Source organism: Archocentrus centrarchus, chromosome 24 (assembly GCF_007364275.1).
Source record: "Archocentrus centrarchus isolate MPI-CPG fArcCen1 chromosome 24, fArcCen1, whole genome shotgun sequence".
In the NCBI taxonomy this organism is placed as follows: Eukaryota; Metazoa; Chordata; class Actinopteri; order Cichliformes; family Cichlidae; genus Archocentrus; species Archocentrus centrarchus.
This window is the reverse complement of record NC_044369.1, coordinates 14805207-14823597: the sequence shown is the minus strand read 5'-3', so window position 1 is coordinate 14823597 and position 18391 is coordinate 14805207. Positions and strand designations below refer to the sequence as shown.

General features: G+C 39.3%; 2 protein-coding genes across 2 annotated transcripts in view; both read right to left on the bottom strand.

Moving 5' to 3' along the window:
• adgb (androglobin) overlaps positions 1–1756 on the bottom strand; it is a 42073-nt gene extending 40317 nt beyond the window's left edge. The window contains 4 exon segments of the mRNA XM_030720861.1: positions 947–964; positions 966–1040; positions 1203–1362; positions 1571–1756. Coding sequence (XP_030576721.1) covers positions 947–964; positions 966–1040; positions 1203–1362; positions 1571–1641 — 324 coding nt within the window. The 5' untranslated portion in view covers positions 1642–1756.
• Positions 1757–3646: 1890 nt separating this feature from the next.
• Positions 3647–17173, bottom strand: rab32a (RAB32a, member RAS oncogene family). Its single transcript, XM_030721503.1, has 3 exons — positions 16801–17173; positions 6337–6614; positions 3647–3891 (listed from the first exon to the last, which is right to left on the bottom strand). Exons 1-3 carry the CDS (start codon positions 17012–17014, stop codon positions 3742–3744), a joined length of 642 nt encoding a protein of 213 aa, XP_030577363.1. The 5' UTR covers positions 17015–17173; the 3' UTR covers positions 3647–3741.
• Between the last annotated feature and the right edge of the window lie 1218 nt (positions 17174–18391).

Genomic DNA, 18391 nt, shown 5'->3' with positions numbered 1-18391 from the left:
ATACTGCTGCCAAAGGTCACAACTGCTGTTAAAGTGCACAAGAATAGGAGGTCTACAAGTCAGCTCAACCCAGGGCCTAAACTGGTGTAACCTCATCATGACACTCCCAGGACTGTGTCTGCACTGAATATTTGACAATCAAGTTACTAGACTCTAGTATGTTACTAATTAAATATGACTAAATGAGTCAGCTGATTGTGAGGCTGCAAGATAAGAAAGAATCTATTTTAGTACCGTTGCAAGAAACTCTAAACAACCAAATTTTAAACCATGTCCAAAGACAATGTTACTCACCCAGTAATACTGTCTTTGGAAACAGACTGAACACAGAATACTATAGGAGAGCTGCTGCTTCTATCTGCATGGCTGATGGCTTCTGTGATTAGCCTGTGCTCCTCTTTTATGAAATTAATTAAATGATTTTGACATCTTGAGTGAAAAGGCAGCATGTGACCTGGCAAGGACTAATTCAAAAAACAGGAAGCCTGCAGTAATTGCTCAATACTGCACTGAGAAAGGGGTAACAGAAAAGTGGAGTGATGCAATTAAAAATTCATTGGAGGTGACAAGAGACCATGTTTCCTTAACTACACTTCACACTGTGTGGCAAAGAAACACACATAGTTAAAATAGGTTTAGTCTGTCTTTTTTTATTAGTAGATTTATCCTTTAGTCTAGGAAGTGGTTAACAAAGACAAATGACCACAAAAAGGCTAGAGGAAGCAGGTACTGTCTTAAAATTTCTTGTCAACTGATAAAATCTTTTAATCAGTAGTATGTGCAAACCCATATCACACATATTCTGGACCCTTTATATCATTGTTAACCTTGCCATGTATATGAAATTGCAAATGAACTGCTGATGTTTAAGTGCAAAGCACTTTTAAATAACAGCAGTCATCAGTGCAAAATTGAGACAGGCAGAAAATAGAAGCATGAAGGTTACCTTGTCAACAATAAACTCTACTGGGGCGCTTCCAGGTGTGAACCTTCAAAGATGGAGGCAGAGAAAGCTTTCCTTCAGGATCCTCAAAAAATGGCTGCATACAAAAGGAAACAAAGAGAATGTGAAGTACACAAACCAGGACTCACCATAATGTTACTGACTATACATATTCAATACTCTTTGCAGGGCATTTTTTGGTGATGATAAATTAATAGATTCTTTTAAAAATGTAAAAAATTTTCTTCCTCATTATTACAGCATTAGGACACTTGTTTGGCTTCCCATCTTCAGGTCCTGTGCTTGAGTCCCATTTCTCCTTGTTGACGTCTGCCTCATCCCACTCGGGCCAAATGGAGAATCTGTATCTCCCCACGCGTCCTAGGCTCTCAAAAGAAGTGGCTGCTAAGGACGCTGCTCTGAAATTATGACACATTTCATTTGTTCTGTGCCAGTTTTAACAATAAAATTAACCAGCGACGACATTTATTGTATAAACCCAACCAACCCAGTTTACCCTCAAACAGTGAAAAAAAATTGTAGTCATTTCTAAAGTACGTCTTGTCTTAACTGGCTTGATGGTAGCTAACACTAAAGCTAACTGTCCTTTCACTAAACCGAACTCACTCAGTCTGCCGGTCGGATAAAGACACTTTGCTGGAAGATGACTCCTTTTTCTTTGCATGTCCCTTGGACATTGTAGTGGCAAAAACACGAGGTCACCTGTAAGGAACAAGTGAAGGAGCCTCTGAGGGGTGCCTTTGTTTATCAAGCTACATCTCTCGCGCTCTCTCTGCTGTTGAAAGTTTACGCGTTGCCACGCAACCGAGCAGTCAGGTGGGCGGGGTCTGAGGCTGTTGCGTTTCCTGTTTCTATAGTGAAGGATGAGCAGATTTTTAACTTTAAATATGGAAGCTTGCCACAGCAAAGTGACAAAAGATTTGAAGCATTTCGTAATGTAGACTGAAATTCAACACATGACCGCCACAGAATATAGGCTCAGAATATGCTGCAGAGTTTAACTGAAGCAGACTGGAGTGCTGGCAATAAAGTTAAAGTAGAGCTTGTAAACGTCACAGCAGGCATTTCTTTCTGTAACAGTTACTATAGCAAGGTGTGTGGAAGAGCACAGGCCCTAGTGGTGAGAGCACCCTGTCTGATGACTATCACACAGTTTCTTGAGTGGAGTCACATGTAGCCCCCCCCCCCCCACACACACACACACACACACACACACAGACACAAAGCGTGCTGTAGTTTTCACAAATACAGCTTCAGCCATGATCCTCAGGGCTGCGAGGTAAGCTTAACACAAAGGATATAGTGTTTTCTTGAATGTGGTATAGATAGTGCCCATTATTAGTGGTAATAGAGCACTTCTGATAAATAACTGCAGTGTGAACTGCATAAGAAAAGATCTAAGTCCTCACAAACATTAGCATTAGAGCTTGTTCAAATTGCTAATAAGAAACTTGTTACTAGGAGAATAATCCCATCTTAGCCATGCTTGAACCAAGCTCTCTACGTGCCAGAAAAAGCAGCGTATTAATATAATCAGGTATAGTTATATTGCATTCAGTCCAAAATACCATGCTTTAGGTATATGAAGCAGAACTTATTTACTAATTCACAAAATCTATCAGCAGCTTACGTTACATGATTGAATGATTGGATGTAAACACTGCCGCAGTGTTTTCTTGTCACATACGTATACATGTCAGATAAACACATTTATTCAATTTCATACAGTTGATCAGACAAGTTAATCACAAGTGGGCAACACAAATCTGTTAAAATGTTTATTCTATTTTCATCTTGAATTTTCTTAAAGTATTCCTACATGTAAACATGTTTTTAAAAAAAATTCAAAAAATAGCATCCCAAAAGACAGCTAAGTGAAGTCCTCAGTCTGACAATTTAAAAATACATACTGGAACTCTGATGTATACTGTCATACCAGGGGCGAGACAATCAAACAAAGGTTTCTCATTGTCTCATTTAGTATCATCATTAAAATTTTTATTATTGTTACTGTAATACTTCATTGCCCGGCTGTATACTTGAGTGTGAAGAAAATGTGTGACCCATCTCCTCATTACATTATAAATCAACTAAGACACTTTCAGAGAAAATATGAAATTAAGAAAACAGATTTCTAATAAAATATTGCTTAACTATGATGCCCATTCACTTGCTTTTTACATGGTAGTCTAAAAGGAGAACAGCTGCAGACACAAACATAGTTTACTGCTGTAAGATGAATGATTAAGGGCCATTAGTGTCCACTTATGTTGGTTTTAAGACACTTTTTGTTATTGGATGACAAACATAAACAGAAGGAGGATACTGAGGGAAAGTACAGCAAAGAAAACACCAAATTTAAAAGACTACAGGTTATTTTTGAGCTTGGGTTTCTCAGCTTTCTGCTTAGTTTGAAACCCTTCTCCAGTGTGGTACAGTCTTGAGAGGCTGTCAGGACAACAAGGGGTGAGTGAGAGAGGTGAGGTTTGTTGTTGTTGTGAAATACACCATAAGATGAAGATGGCACCAAGGATCCTGAAATAGGCTTGTAGATAAAGAGAAGGAGTATTTAAGGGAAATCTAAATAAAACTTGTCTATGTATGGATGTGGAGGTCAAACTGGCATTAGGGCAGACAGAAGTTCCTGGAGCTTTGGAGACTCACCAAAAAAAAAAAAAAAAAAAAAAAAAAAAAAAAAACCTCCAAGGCTGCAATAGAGAGCAGGAGCCACAGGCTGGATGGGTGCCAAAGGGAGGCTAATGTGAATGGATTGAGTGTTAGCAGCAGCCTGACTTGCTCTCAGCAGCCACAGTCTCCTGGTCCAGTTTGATCCGGTCTCCATTGCTCTCCTCATATGGCAAACCTTTGTCGTTAGCCAAGATATTCTCTACCAGGAAACGTGCAGCCTCATCCACATTGATGTTGTCCTAGAAAAAGGTCAAAGCAGTATGTTAGAGAGGTGATTTAAACGATTAATTAAAAAAAATTGCAGAGTATCAGTGGAGACAGTGAAATTTTCCTTTGCTTTTTCCTGTACTACAGTGCTTGTATCACACAGGTAAAGTGCCTTCTTTCAGAGAGGTTTCAGAAGTTCATGAAAACCCTTTATATGAACCAGCCTATTAAAGCAACAGCTGGGTAACAGAAGGCAAAAGCGAGGCCAGCAGAGACAGGCTAAAAAATCACTGTTTGCCTTTGTCCTTCACACTATGGCCCAAAGCTGTCATGCCATGAGTTGAAGAGGTAATGAATATTTATGGATTTTGCCCAGAGTCTACTGTAACAAAGATGTTTACAAAGAAGCCTGGGCATCTCAAGTAAAGGCAAAACAAAAAGAAAATGTAGATTTAAAATGTGATGTGATTAATTATTAATATATTGCTTGTATTAAAGAATACCGAGCTAGAAAAAATACTTATGCTGGGTTTAACTCCATCCATTTAGTCTTAAAATCTATTTTTTATTAATCGTATAGGCATGTGGTTGTTGACTACATTATAGGAAAGGCTGACTAGGAGCAAATAATTCCACCTCCCCATGACTATGCATTATATTCAGTTGTACCACCATAGGGATGAATGGACTTTGTCATTTGAATCAGAAGGAAAGTTTGACACTTATTAACAGAATCCCAGTCGCAGGTCGTTGTGGGTTGAGTTTAACACCAGTGTGACAGGCACACAAAACATCAACTCAGAGAAAGGAAATGGCTCTGCTCTCATCACACGTCCACACACACGTCACATGACTCAGTACGTAACACAGCTCCAGGAACAACAGTTATTTAGAATGAGCTAAATAGAAACAGCTGATTCCAAAGTCATCCGAGCATTCCTCAACATGGAAATATAATCGATGTTTGTTATTTGAAATGTACAAGTGCGTGCCTGTGGGTGTTTCCTGGTTTGTGGGTTTGTACTTTTTAATGGTTCTAAGAAGAAGCTCAGTGATGAGGAATAAAAAAAAATATTACAGATGAGTTATGTAAAGAAGGATGGGGAAATGAGTTTTCCTGGAGTCTTAAAATTAAGAAGACATATTTATAATCATAAAGAAAAAAAGCTCTACAACATCTACTAACAACTGAGACAAGTTGGTGAGCAGATTTGAACACATTTAGAGTACTTTTACTACTATTTTACTACCACCACTACACTTTATTTCACACAGAGCTATTACACGTATAATTTATAAAATAAGGCGTTGCTTTGTAGCTTTAAATGACCCAACAGTATATACAAGCCAAATTAGTACCATCTTGGCTAATTAGAACACTAGCGAACCGTTTATATATTAATGCATTACTAATAATGATCTGATTGATCATCATCCCATCATTTCTTATCCATCAGATGTTTTAATTTATTTCTTAAAGGTCCCATATCCTGAAAATCCACTTTCATAGAGTTAGGAGATTTTTATTAACTTTGAGGTGTAAAGTATGAGCTTCCAGCACCCCCCCCCCCCCTCCCCCCAGCAAACTTAACATGGTAATACCAAACCAGTGACACTGTGGCCCAAACTGAGAAGAAACGCTCCAAAACACTGTCATTCAAACCCTTATCCCTCTAATCCTTGCAGCTCTGTGCTGCAACATCCATCATTGTCATGTGATACCTTATCACACCAGCAGTCCAACACATTTTTCACAGGATATTGCGCATGCACAGCAAAGACAGCAGGATTAAAGATTGTCTTAAAAAAAAAACTGCATTGTTTGTACAATTTTAAGACAACTTCAACGCACTGGGTAATTTTTGAGGCTTTAAATCACGATGAAGCCATTAACTCTAATCTAATGCAAATTATTTACAAACCACCATATGTACCATTGACTTTTGAATCAAAAATGGTAATATGAACAACTGCTGAATGGGCTTCTGAGAAAACCACAAAAATATATAACAATTTCCCAATAGCTACAGTTAAACCAGCACGATTACGCCATACAGAAGATGTCTTGCTTCTCTTAACTTTTGAGGATTTCCTGTCTGCCATGAGTGGCAAAAATGTTCAAAAAAGCCATGCAGTAAAACAGCAAGTATCTCCTTTTATGCTCACTTTGCTATGTTAGCGCTGCAAAGCTCTTGTCGAACACAAGTCACACATTCATGTGTAAAATCAGATTTGAATCCTGCATTAATCATCTTTGAAAATGACTCAGTTGACTTTAAAGGAAATATTTCAGACAGCATTATTATGAGCATTAACCTTTCATTTCATGCTGCTGTAGAGTGGTTTAAAGTGCAGAACAAACATGAAAGAGAGGACACTCCTTTAAAGAGAAGCCTGTTAGACAGCTCTAAAGAGGAATGCATGTAAAATTAAACAGCTGTTTTTTTATACATGTTTGTTTACTGGCAATTTCTCACCTTAGCCGAGGTTTCAAACCAGCCCAGAAAGCCAGTTTCTTTGCAGAAATTGTCCATTAGAGCTGTGTTGTTGGAGTCCTCCTTCTTCTGGTCGCATTTATTGGCAAGCAGCACAGAGGGGATGGGGTTGCCGTTAGCCAGCTTCACCTTACTGTCTAGGTCATGCTTCCACTTGGACACAGCGTCAAATGTGGAGCCCCTTGTTACATCGAACACCACAAATGCCCCCACGGCCTCTTTGTAGTACACCCGCGTCATGTTCCCAAATCGCTCTTGACCTGAGGGGTGGGAAGAAAATACAGTGGTAAATACAGAGTTTCTCCAAAGCAGCCAAAAGCAGCTAAAAGAATAAAATGATATGGATGGAGGTTTGTGAGAGAGACCAAATGTGGATCTGTGGCTCCTGTTAAAGCGTATGGGATCAATCACCTGAAACGAACACCAAACAGTGAAACTAAACAGTGCTGGGATTGTCATTTCTTTCTCCAATTTGTAACAACTCGGTGAGAAATGACGTTATTTCTCTTTCAAATGTGGCCAAAAAACGACAAGGATCGAGATGGTTACTATTTGACCTACTTTTCCTAATTGGCCGTGGGTTTAATCCACACACACACAGTGAATGACAGACGTAATCTGCCGCTATAGTAAGTCCATTCTCTGAAGTCATTCTCTGAGAAAATCTGAGGTGATATTTGACCAAGGCAAAGCAAGGGAACTATAAGATGTGTCACCATTAATCTCAATCACTTTCAGGCAGTTTCCTGTGTTTCTCAGAACTACTGTCACACAAGTTCATTAAGAGTTTTAGTTTTAGTTTAAGAGAACTGACGTCTTCCTTTTGTTTGGCTCCAGACGGATACTTAAATCAACTATTCAGAGTGCATATTTTGAAATTTTATATTCTAGGTTTCATGTTCTAAAATGCAGTAGATTTTCTTTAGATGCTAACACATCATGGAAATGACTACAATGTCATAGAATAATTGTAATTATAATTTAAACATCAATATTTCAATACTTCCATTTTCTTATTGGCACACTTAAAATGAAACTTTAAAGAGGAAATATTACCGAGGTAATTAAATAACACCAGGAACTGCATCCTATGTTTAAGCTTTCACTTTAGTCCTAGTGTGCAGGGAGGGAAACAGAAGAGCAAGTCAGTGGAGGGAAGTGAGTCCAGGATAAGGAGCTAAACTGGCAAAAGTTTCATCTTAGGTACAATAAATAGAGTGACTGGTTGAGTACTAAGGAAAAACCACTTGGATATATTATTTTCACACTTTTTAATTTTCCCCAAAAGCACAAAATTATAAATCTTAGGGATATGGCTGGTGATATAATATCAGTGATATATATTTTTACGGTCAAAAAATTCTAATGAAAAGACCATAACTGTCTTAGTTTGTCTGCTGTACATTTAAACTTCCCTTGCCCACGTGCTGCTCTCAGCCTCAGGCCCATTCATAAACGATAGATGAAAATATAGAGTATAATATGTATTTACCTGGATTATATTTATAGTTGAATGCATGCAATACACGCATTCAGTCTAAAATGTTTTTGAACCTCATCATCAAAGCTGTACAAAGGGAAAAGTTTCTCAGAGGAATATACAAATGTGCACAATCATTACATAACTATAGTGTGTAGAATTAGCAGGCAGCTGAACTGCAAAAAGTATCTTTCCCAACTCAATTGTTTCTTCTAATTTTCTAGGGAGAGTGCAACAAATGGGTGACAATTAAATAACACATTTGGAGTTGTTACAGTCAGAAGTGCACAAATATAATTATGTGCAGGAAATGTGCTTTCACTTTAAAAGCTCACTGAACAGCTACACAGCAGATAGCAGTGATGCTGCAACAGTTTATTATCAAGAACAAGAAAAACTTCTTCTCCATATGGTTTTTGTTATAAACTTTTGCTCTAATGGGTTTTGTGAGAGTTTTTTAGTGTATTGCAATACACTGTATCAGGTGTTGGGTTGTTAGTAGGAACAGACAATTGTTGGCAATAATAAAAAATGAAAGTAGGACACCGTTCCATTTGAATTGTTTATGCATGGAAGGCACAGATGTTTCAGGCAAGTGCCCTTCTTCAGCAGAGCAATAGAGTGCAGATGAGCTGAAAAACAGCATCACATCACATTGAAAATAACACTCATGCTGTTGTGTGTAGTCCACTTTTGCAATTGGGACAAAACTAATATTTTATATATATATATATATATATATATATATATATATATATATATATATATATATATATATATAAATATAAAAACAGTCATTAAATAGGCCAGCCTAAATATTTCAGTGCAGTGTGTCAGTACTGCGCTAACCTAAAACCACTAATAGTTAGTAGGACTGAGCAGACGCATTGGCATGCTGTTCAGTCACACAGGTTTGGAGATTCCTCCAAAGAATGAATCTTTGTCATGCCAAGTCCCAGTGGATTAAATTTACCAGATACAACAAAAGCAGTTTATCATCAAAACTTAGACAAGGATGTTTGTTTTTCCCTCCTTTTTAATTATATCCATCTTATCGCTAAATGAAAAGACTCTCTTGCATATGTTTCCTATTTGTAAGATAATATATCAGTACCACTGAAAGGTATGAATAGAAAAGTGTGAAAGGTACCGTATAAGAATTTTAAGTTTCCTTGTATGCACTAAAAATGCAGGTCTCCTGATTTTCTAATGGCACCAAATTTACAGCAGCACCCAGTTTGAACTTCTGTCAGCAGATTATAATCTTCTGTTATAACTTTATATGCACATGACTAGGGACTTAGCCACTAAGGACATTTTAGCCCATATGCTATTTTTCAACTAAATATTCAACTACCCGATTACCTCCATGGGGTATAGTTTCTTAGTATATTACCACAGATGGAGCCTGTAAAGCACCTGCTCATTTATTATATTTAGATCAAGTGTTTGCAGTTATAGCAGGCCACCAATGTCTTGAGATAACGTGCTGGATTTAGCACATATTTATGGTACACTGCTCCGACAAAGCCTACAGGGAAAGTGGAAGTGTTCAATGTGTTAGATAATTTGCAGTCTTTACTATCATTGAGTCACAAACTAACAATGAACCAAGAGAGAGATTGAGGAAGTGTGAGCAAAGCTTTACCCAGCATGCTTTCACTTTACTGTACTTACCCAGTCACACAATAAACTGGAGTGGCGTGGCGCAGTGCGGGTGTGAGCAAGAGAGTGAATACACTGTGGGGCCCACAGGCCTGACGGTAATTGCTCATAATTGAGAGTCTAATTTTAGCAGATATAACCCCAGGTGAATTCACCAGAGACACGACACAGTGGGATAAATAGACTGAAATAAGGCTTTCATTTCTAAGCCTTGTAAAACTCATACATCCAGGAGAGCGAAGGCAAGGGTGGAATTTGGAAAGAAATATTGGCTAATCATTTTCAAGCCCAATTTGTTTTACTGGAAAAAATATGATTTTGCCAGAATGAAGTGACAGAACGTCACTGGCCACAGTGCCATTTTAATAAATTTACAAATATTTTCAGCCGTGTTTGTTGATTAAAAATATAATAAACCATGTTTTTTCAAAAAACTAAAGAAAAAAAACTTAATGTGCAAAAATAAATACAATAGGTCATTTATGTAAGAACAGCCAGTCAGAAGGTATTGGCATCATTCCTCCTGGGAGTGAACTGGTTACACAGAAAACACTCCATATCAGTCAATTTACTGTGCAATAGAAGTTGCACAATGAGTGTACACTCACACATGCTACACATGCCTGACTGTCATACATGGACTTTAGAGTATTCTGCTGTCTAGTTGCTCTGCATACCCGGATGTTATACACTGGATTAAGGTTTTTTTTTAGGGCATTCCCAAGTTGCTGTGTTTTTTTCCCCACATGAGTCACTAACCTTAGGTACTTTCAGCTGCTCCACATATTTGATTTGACAGATTCTTTTTTTTTTTTTTACACCAGATGCCTTTCCTGACGCAAACCCCCAGGGGATTTGCGTCTCCTCCCAGAATCGAACCGGGGATTTTTCACTTGTTAGGCAAATGTGTAAACGACTACATTATGAATCCACTAGAAGTCACTAATTGTGACCTTTACAGTGTCACAAGTAAGATCTCATAATTATTCTGCCTCATTTACGTCTCAGAAAAACAGCACATTGTGCACTCTGCCCCTCTCCCTCTGATCTAAAGTGTAATTAATTCAATGAAAGCTATACAGTTTCCTCCATTCTCTGAAATTTGTTGATATTTTTTCTTAATTAACTGATTGTTTGGTATGTAAAATGCAGGGAAAATACTAAAGTTCATAGTTCTCTGGTATCTAATTTTCTGTGCATAAACAGTGTATTTTTTTATTTTCACAAAGAAAATTCAAGATAGATACAGACTAGTGATTTTCTGTCAGTAGGTCCGTCTGTCTCGTTGCTTTCTACATTTCATCACCATCCCGTAAAAGTCATTTTCATGAACATTTTACAATAAAAAGGGACTAATTTAATTATATTTAAATCACTAATGAGTGTCATACTCTCCTAACCCAGTCAGCAGAAAAACATGGGAGTGGGCTGAGCTGTAAGAACAATTGACTGTTTACTCAGAGAATGTCACAGATGAGCGCGAGAGATCAAGAAAGAACAAAGGTGTGTGCTTCTGCATCAAATGCACAATATTAGGCAACAGCCTTGGAAACAGAAGAGAAGTGTGAAACTAAATCTAGCCGAAGAACGTGAACTTTGTTGGATTACAAGGGCTTTAAACAGGGTTGCTTTAGTTCAGTCAGCCACACTGATAAATACTGGTGCATGACCTCAAGTTCAATTAGGCACCCTGCTTATGAAATCTTCATAAATCTTCAGTTACAGAAGTGCTTGATGAAAATGAAATGGTTTCGTTACAGTCACTGTATCATCTGTGTTTGCTGTGTGGGAGAGACTGAAATAAAGCAAAGTCTCATCATTATCCAAAGCCCTAGCAACCCTAGTTTCCTCTACATTTGTAGATATTGCAATCCTGTGGGTGGGTTACCATAGAAACTGTCCAAGCCAGACATGGCAGTAACAACAGCAGCAGTCTCCGTCTGCTGTTAGGAAGCGACTGGCTGTAACCCCCCCCCCCAACACTAAAGTAGCAACATCGGGCCCAGTCACGGAGGTAGTCTTCAGCATGAGTTTCAAAAGAGTGTAACACATGACTGGCACGTTCAAATTCCTCAGAGCAGCATGTGAGAAATGACTTACTACAGCTTACTACGGCCTTTAGCACTGAACAGTCTGAACTGAGGGAAAATCTGCATGATTTTTTCCCCCTCACTTTCAGCTAAAAGGTTTTCTGGGTGCACCTCAGTTTAGAAATTGAATTAATAATTATACTTCTACTACCACTGCTGCTGCTGCTGACAGCCCTATGGGAATCCGTGCAAGTTTTTAGAACAAGTAGGGAGCGGTTTTCTTAGTCTTAACCTCTTTTGTGGGTGAAAAATCAAACTAGTAGGGTGGCACGAATACACAAAAGTGGCCAGAATGTCAGCTACTACTACAGCAGTACTACTACAACTGCTGCTAACAGCCAAAATATCACAAATGACACAAAGACTGTACCACTAGAGTGTTCAAAAAGCAGGCAGTGTATAGGGGTAAATCAAAACAGGTAAGTGATGAGGTAACAGAGACCTAGAGACTGAGTCACGACCGCCTGGCAACCTCCTGTCACTAGGGAAAAATGTGTATTCCCTGACCAGTTACTGAGTAGTTGCTGGAGGTTGCTGACTGTCACCCTGTGAAACTGGTTACAAAGAGGGTAAGCTGCTTTCAGCAGCTCTCTTGTCATAAGGGCTCACCACGGCGGGTAGCTCTGCATGTTTGATCTGGCAGAGTTTAAAGTCAAATGCCCTTCTTGACGCACCCCAAAGGGGACTGATTACAAAGTAACTGACCGGTCTCTAGGGCTGGGTGACTGAATCCTTAATCAATCTAAGGACTGAGGAGCTCCTTAGAGTGATTAAGTTTTGGGTGTGAGGCACCACTTTTGAAACACCAAATGAGAGAATATATTTTGAAAGCATGGTGCTCAGCTTGTCCAAGAGAGTTTATACTTCAGATGTGTGAATATATGCCCAAAACCACTAAAGCCGTTCTGGCACTGTGAGGTGGTCCAACACCTTACTAAGACACTTACATTTGATATTTCCTTTCATTTCTCACCCACCGGTACATTGTGTTTTCTGTTCTCTCCAGGCATAAGCCTTCGCTTCCACTTCCGTCGATGGCTGTGCTGCCACACTGTGTGCTTGAAAATGTCTCAGTGTCACATTTAGTATGCCCTGTCATACTTGGCAAAAGGAGCTAAATTGCTTGGCAGTGATTTGGTTTCATTCGGTCGTTCACAAGTAAAGCGCAAACAACGGGAAGAGTGATCTTTTAGACCGCTGACAGAAAATTAAGCAGCAACTGTTTTGATAGTAAATGAATCAGTTGTGCGATTGTTTGAGAACATTAACCATTTTGATCATGGGTATATGCTTTTCTTGATATGTCTTGTGTGATGCTACATGTCATATCATAACATTTTTAGAGTGTCAGAATCAAACACAACAGGCAATTAAAAAAAATAAGCGAGTACTGGAAAATTGTGTTTTGTTTTGTTTGTCTGTTTTCTTGTTATTTTTAATCTAAATGAGTCACTGATAAGGACAAAATGTTATCAGTAATCTCCAGATTACTGATAACATAAACATCAAGCACCAAATATTAAATCAGTAACAGCTCCTTTCCCAGCTTTTTTGGCTTGTGTGCAAACAAATAGATAACTTCTCATGAGCCCCTTATCACAGACTGATGCCTTTGTGTAGAAGACTTCAGTTTTTCATTTCAGAAGGGAAAAAAAAAAATGCAAAAAAATAAGACACCAGTCTAATTCTTCCTTTGTTTCCCTTACGTCACATTGTGCTGAAACCTCGCTCTGGGTAGTGTCTAACTGCTTTGAACCCTGTTAGAAAACGGCAAGAGAGATGAGATGAAGAGGAGTTTATCACTCGGGTGTAAGAGTTGAAGGTAAAATTAGGGATCTTAATGGGACAAAAAGTTTGGACTGCAGTAGAGGTCACAGCACACATCCCATTAATGTGAAACCTTTCATCACTTCAATGTTTGATCCTACAAGATGCAGGCCTTTCACTCTGTGCCATGGTGGTAATCACTGTGTCCACTGGCTTGAGTAAAACCAGGAGAGAGTAGCAATTCTGGGTGAAAAGGGGTGGGAAACCTGCATGCTTCACACTGACTTCCCCCATCTTGTACAATCCTCTGATTACTGTTATTCCTCTTAGGCTGTAATCACTACTGAGGTCGGTAAAAGACAAAGCAGCTCTGAAGTTGCTTTCAGCGTTGCCAAGATGATTATTCCTCCTCCTTTTCTGTACATTAAATGGCTTAATGGCCATTCATTAATGGTCTTAATGACTTGGCAACTACACCTCGAGCTTTTAGCTTTTACACCCACGTCTCACTACTTATTTTATCCTCAAAGTGTCCTCAGAATAATGCAGTTTAATAACTGAGTAACTGACTAACCTGGTCAAACTATGGACACATTCACACATCTTGCCTAATATATATAATATATGCAAGCATGTTCCCTTGTCTCAGTTAATGATATCAGTGTGTGTGTGTGTGTGTGTGTGTGTGTGTGTGTCAGAGTTTTATTTACCCTCACAGATCCTCTGTCTGATTTAGTGCTGTCGGCCTGTGACAGGCAGACAGCCCTTCATGGCGCTCAGTCACAGATGCCCCTGCACACTGAGCTTGTGCTGGCAGGGCCCAAGTGACAGTGGGGAACTTAAGCCCGCACTGCCACTCAGTCTGTGACAGACATGCAAGTTGTTGTGACGACTCCCCCCGACACCCAAATGTTCGACCCCTTTCTGTCACTGCTGTAAGCGATGGAATAAATAAAATAAAAACAGCAGTCTTCTAACCATCTGTCCTGATCTGTCTCAGCATATGAGCTTTGTTTGATTGAGTGAGAGGAAGGACCTGCTCAACCATGCCAAAAAGAAAGAATAGGATGTATCTAGAGGCAGGCATAGGTTTTTTTTATGTGTTAAAAATTTATATATAATAAATAAGCAGGCTCATGTTTTTAAAACCCTATATAACACATTGTTTAGTCACTACAAGTATGTTCATAATTTTGTTATATTTTTCACAATATTTTAGTACAAGATACTAGTCCAACACTGTGACACTATTCCAGCACTCAAGCTCACCAAAGAGGCACAACGGGCTGTGAAAAAGCAAAGTTCTGAGATGAGGAACAAACACAGTGACCAAAAACTCCTTTGAGGTATAGGTTACATAAGTCCTGTTTTACACTTCTTTAAAATACTGTAATCACACTACAATGGCTTTAACCCACTGCATCTAACTTAACAACACAGGTGAGAAGACCAAGACTATGAGAACAGTAGACTATGAGACTATGAGAACAGTAGCAGAAGCACTCACAGAATTTGAGGATCTTCACTCCTCGTTCTAACCCCCTACCACCAGTCAAATATGGCACACACACTAAAACAAGCCAATGTTGATTTTTGCACCCCTCTTTCCTCACTGAAAGCTTTCTGTTTAACCCACTGCATAGCCACTTCTTCCTAAACACATGGAAATTTTCTCTTATGAGACTACTTTATACAGCTCACCTTAATATGATCTTTAAAAGCCCTGAAGAAAAGAGTGCATTGACTAAAATCTCCAACTTTGAAACTGCATGAATTTTGGTAAGAAGATTGTTAAAAAGGCCAAATTCTGCATTCTTATTTAGCTTTAAAAAAATGACAGACAGGAACAGAATTTTCCATTTTGGTAAATACTGAAATAATCTCTTAGGCAACAGCAGCTCATACTGTTGAAAATGTATTTAATTTCTTAAAACTTTATGATGATCATTTCGGCTTAAAATCAAAAAAGAAAAAGGAAAAAGAAAAAGAAAAGAAAAAAAAACAAGCAGTGTAAATTTGTCCCCTTCTTTGGGTTGGTGCAATCAGTAATCTTCATAACTTTCCTGACAAATAGTTGATTCACTTTAATAAATAAATAAACTACAAATGATTCAAAGCAGAATAACTGCAGCCCTATTTGTCTTGATGTTCTCGAACAATGTAAACCTGCTCTTTCAAATCCTGCTGTCCCTCTCCATGTATGAGATCATGGTTGTTTGACTGTTGACAAAAAAAAGAGGAAAACCGTTTTTCAGTTCATATTTTGTCTTTTATAAATATCGTGAAATTTCTTAAAATATTCCCCCAAATTTGGAATTTTACACGAACACGAACACGAACACACACACACACACACACACACACACACACACACACACACACACACACACACACACACACACACAGCCTAATGGCCCTCAAGTCACACGATCTCGTTACATTCAACACCAAGAGAAGCATCACAAATTGGACTCGGGAGTTACAACACAGTCAGCACAGTTGTGAGTGAGCGAAGAATTTGAAAAGCCCTAATGTCAGATGGATTTTTGGCACTGGGCTCAAACACGAAAAGATAGAGGCTAATGGGACATTGCAGAGACCCCTCACCCAACAAGCACCCCACAGCACGTCACACTCTCATTCCTGCTGACTGAAGTGCACCGTGGACTATGTCTGTCAGCTTGGCTCCTGCTCACGTTTTGAAGGTTCGTGCGCTTCTCATCTTGGCTCACTTCCTCTCTCTCACCTGTCCTTTCAAGCGCGTCATTCTCCGACTCTTTTGTTTACAGTGTGATATTTCTGTGCCTGGAGATGACAAACAGTGTGAGTTTGAGCAGTGCTGCCTGCGTGTGGGAAACTTGTATTTACACTGCTCTGATTCCTCTCAGCTTGCTTACTCAAGCTGCTGGAATGCACAGGTTGGCCAGTGGGCACAGTTACTTAAGTTTACTGAAATCTTTACAGAAGCAGAGAATGATAGGCCAGCGACAGTGATAGGACGGCATGACCTGAAGACAAAGCGAAGCCCCTTAACAAAAGATAGTTGTAAGGCCTGGTGAAAATTATCCTGGAATATGACGGTGAGTTTAGTGAGGCGGCGCTCAGTCGATAATAACAGCGTGACCTACATTCCACTGACAATTATGAGCTGCTGTGATCATAAAGTGGGGAAGAGAACAGCAGACACGATCAACTGGTCTTTTCTGCTGGAAATTCCTCTCATAGCTCACGGCGTTTCATTATCAATGCGGCGGTGACAACTTAAATCATTTTATGAAACACACACATACAGAAAACCATATCTCTGAACTCCCGGCGATGCTTTGTGCTAAAGTGAAACTTCCCCAGTGTGACGCACAGAAAAGTTAGATTTGGCATCCCGCGCCTCCAAAACATCCTATCCATTATTGTAACGTAATTATAATGACGTCAGAGAGTCCTTACCTGCGATATCCCACAGCTGTAACCTGACCAGCGTTTTGCTGTCCCAGTTGATAACTTTGAGTGCAAAATCGACTCCGATCGTCGCCCTGTAGTGTTGCGAGAAAAGTTGATGGACATAGCGTTTGATGATGCTGGTTTTGCCCACGCCTAGCTCCCCGATCACCAGCACTTTAAATAAGTACTCCTTGCACTCAGACACCGAGCCCCCGGCCATGCTGAAACTGACAGCTTTTCTCAAAACTCAGGCAACGTCTGCTTTCTCGCTCATATAGATAGTCCTGCGAGGAGCGATGGAAGTTAGAGCTGAGGACCAGATGCAACAGAAAGTGCTCTAGTTCCCCCCCAACTTTTCTAATTCTCCTTTTCACTCCTCCTCCTCAGCAACCACCTGATAAGTCATAGGACTCGGCCGGAAATGCAAATCTTGATACAGAATGCGTCTCCCCCTAGTGCGATTACATAAAGCTTTTCTTGCGAAAATCGTGGTTTGTGGTTTCCTATTTCCTTTTTTTTAATTATTATTATTTATTTACTTTGCCTAATAAATTCAGGAAATTTGGAGGGGCGGGGATTTTAGCCATCAAAGTGAAGAAACAAAACAGGGAAAAAAGCAGTGAAAACATCCTCAGGAATCCTCAGTGGAACCAAAACTCTAATTTGAAAAAAAAAAAAAAGTTCTAAATGAAAGGTGCCCTACACAGCCCAAACTGATCTCAGCTGAGCCAGACCAATAAAACCATTGCATAATAACCCATAAACACCTCAAAATTCTTGCTTTTTCTTGGTGGAAAGAAGAGCAAGTACAATCTGGACAGCGTTCATTTCACTGAAAACCCGGATAAGTTGAATCCACTTTAAAAAAACCAAGGTAACTCGTTGCCTTAAATTTTTTAAGTAATGAAACACTTGAATAAGCGCAGTGGATTATATTCAATGTACTTGAGACCCTTTTGGAATGGAATGGAAGATCTAAGTAGAATGCACTAATAACAAAGCTCCAGTAACTTAAGATACTTAGTTTAAGCATTCACCACCCATTTGTTTAACTCAGCTTGTTAAGTAAGCACTACTCCATTGCCAGTTGAACTAAATTGTATGTTCTAATTGACCAAACTTATCTTTTATAGTTCGTGAAAAATTAAAATGGCTTTTAATCAATCAATCCCCCTATCCTTTTTATGGTCATTAGGGGGGGTTCACGAGCCTTTTGCAGGGCTAACACAGAGAGAGGGAGACAACCATTCACACCTGTGAGCAATTAGCCTAATCCCAGTAACTGCATGTCTTCGGATTGTGGGAAGAAACCCACGTAGACACGGGGAGAACATGCAAACTCCACACAGCAAGAGGCCCGGGCTGAGGTGGAATCGAACCCAGGTTATTTGAGCTAGCTGTGAGGCAGCAGTACTAATCACCACACCACCGTACTAGTCAGGAGCAAAAATGTTGAACTGTGTCTGTTTAAATTTGATAAATAAACAAACATGATAAAACTCGGCCGTGCTGAACACTGGTACATTAACATTTACAAATAACATTTGTAAACGGAACAATAAAAACTATACAAGTACAGAACCCGAGGGTGACCAAA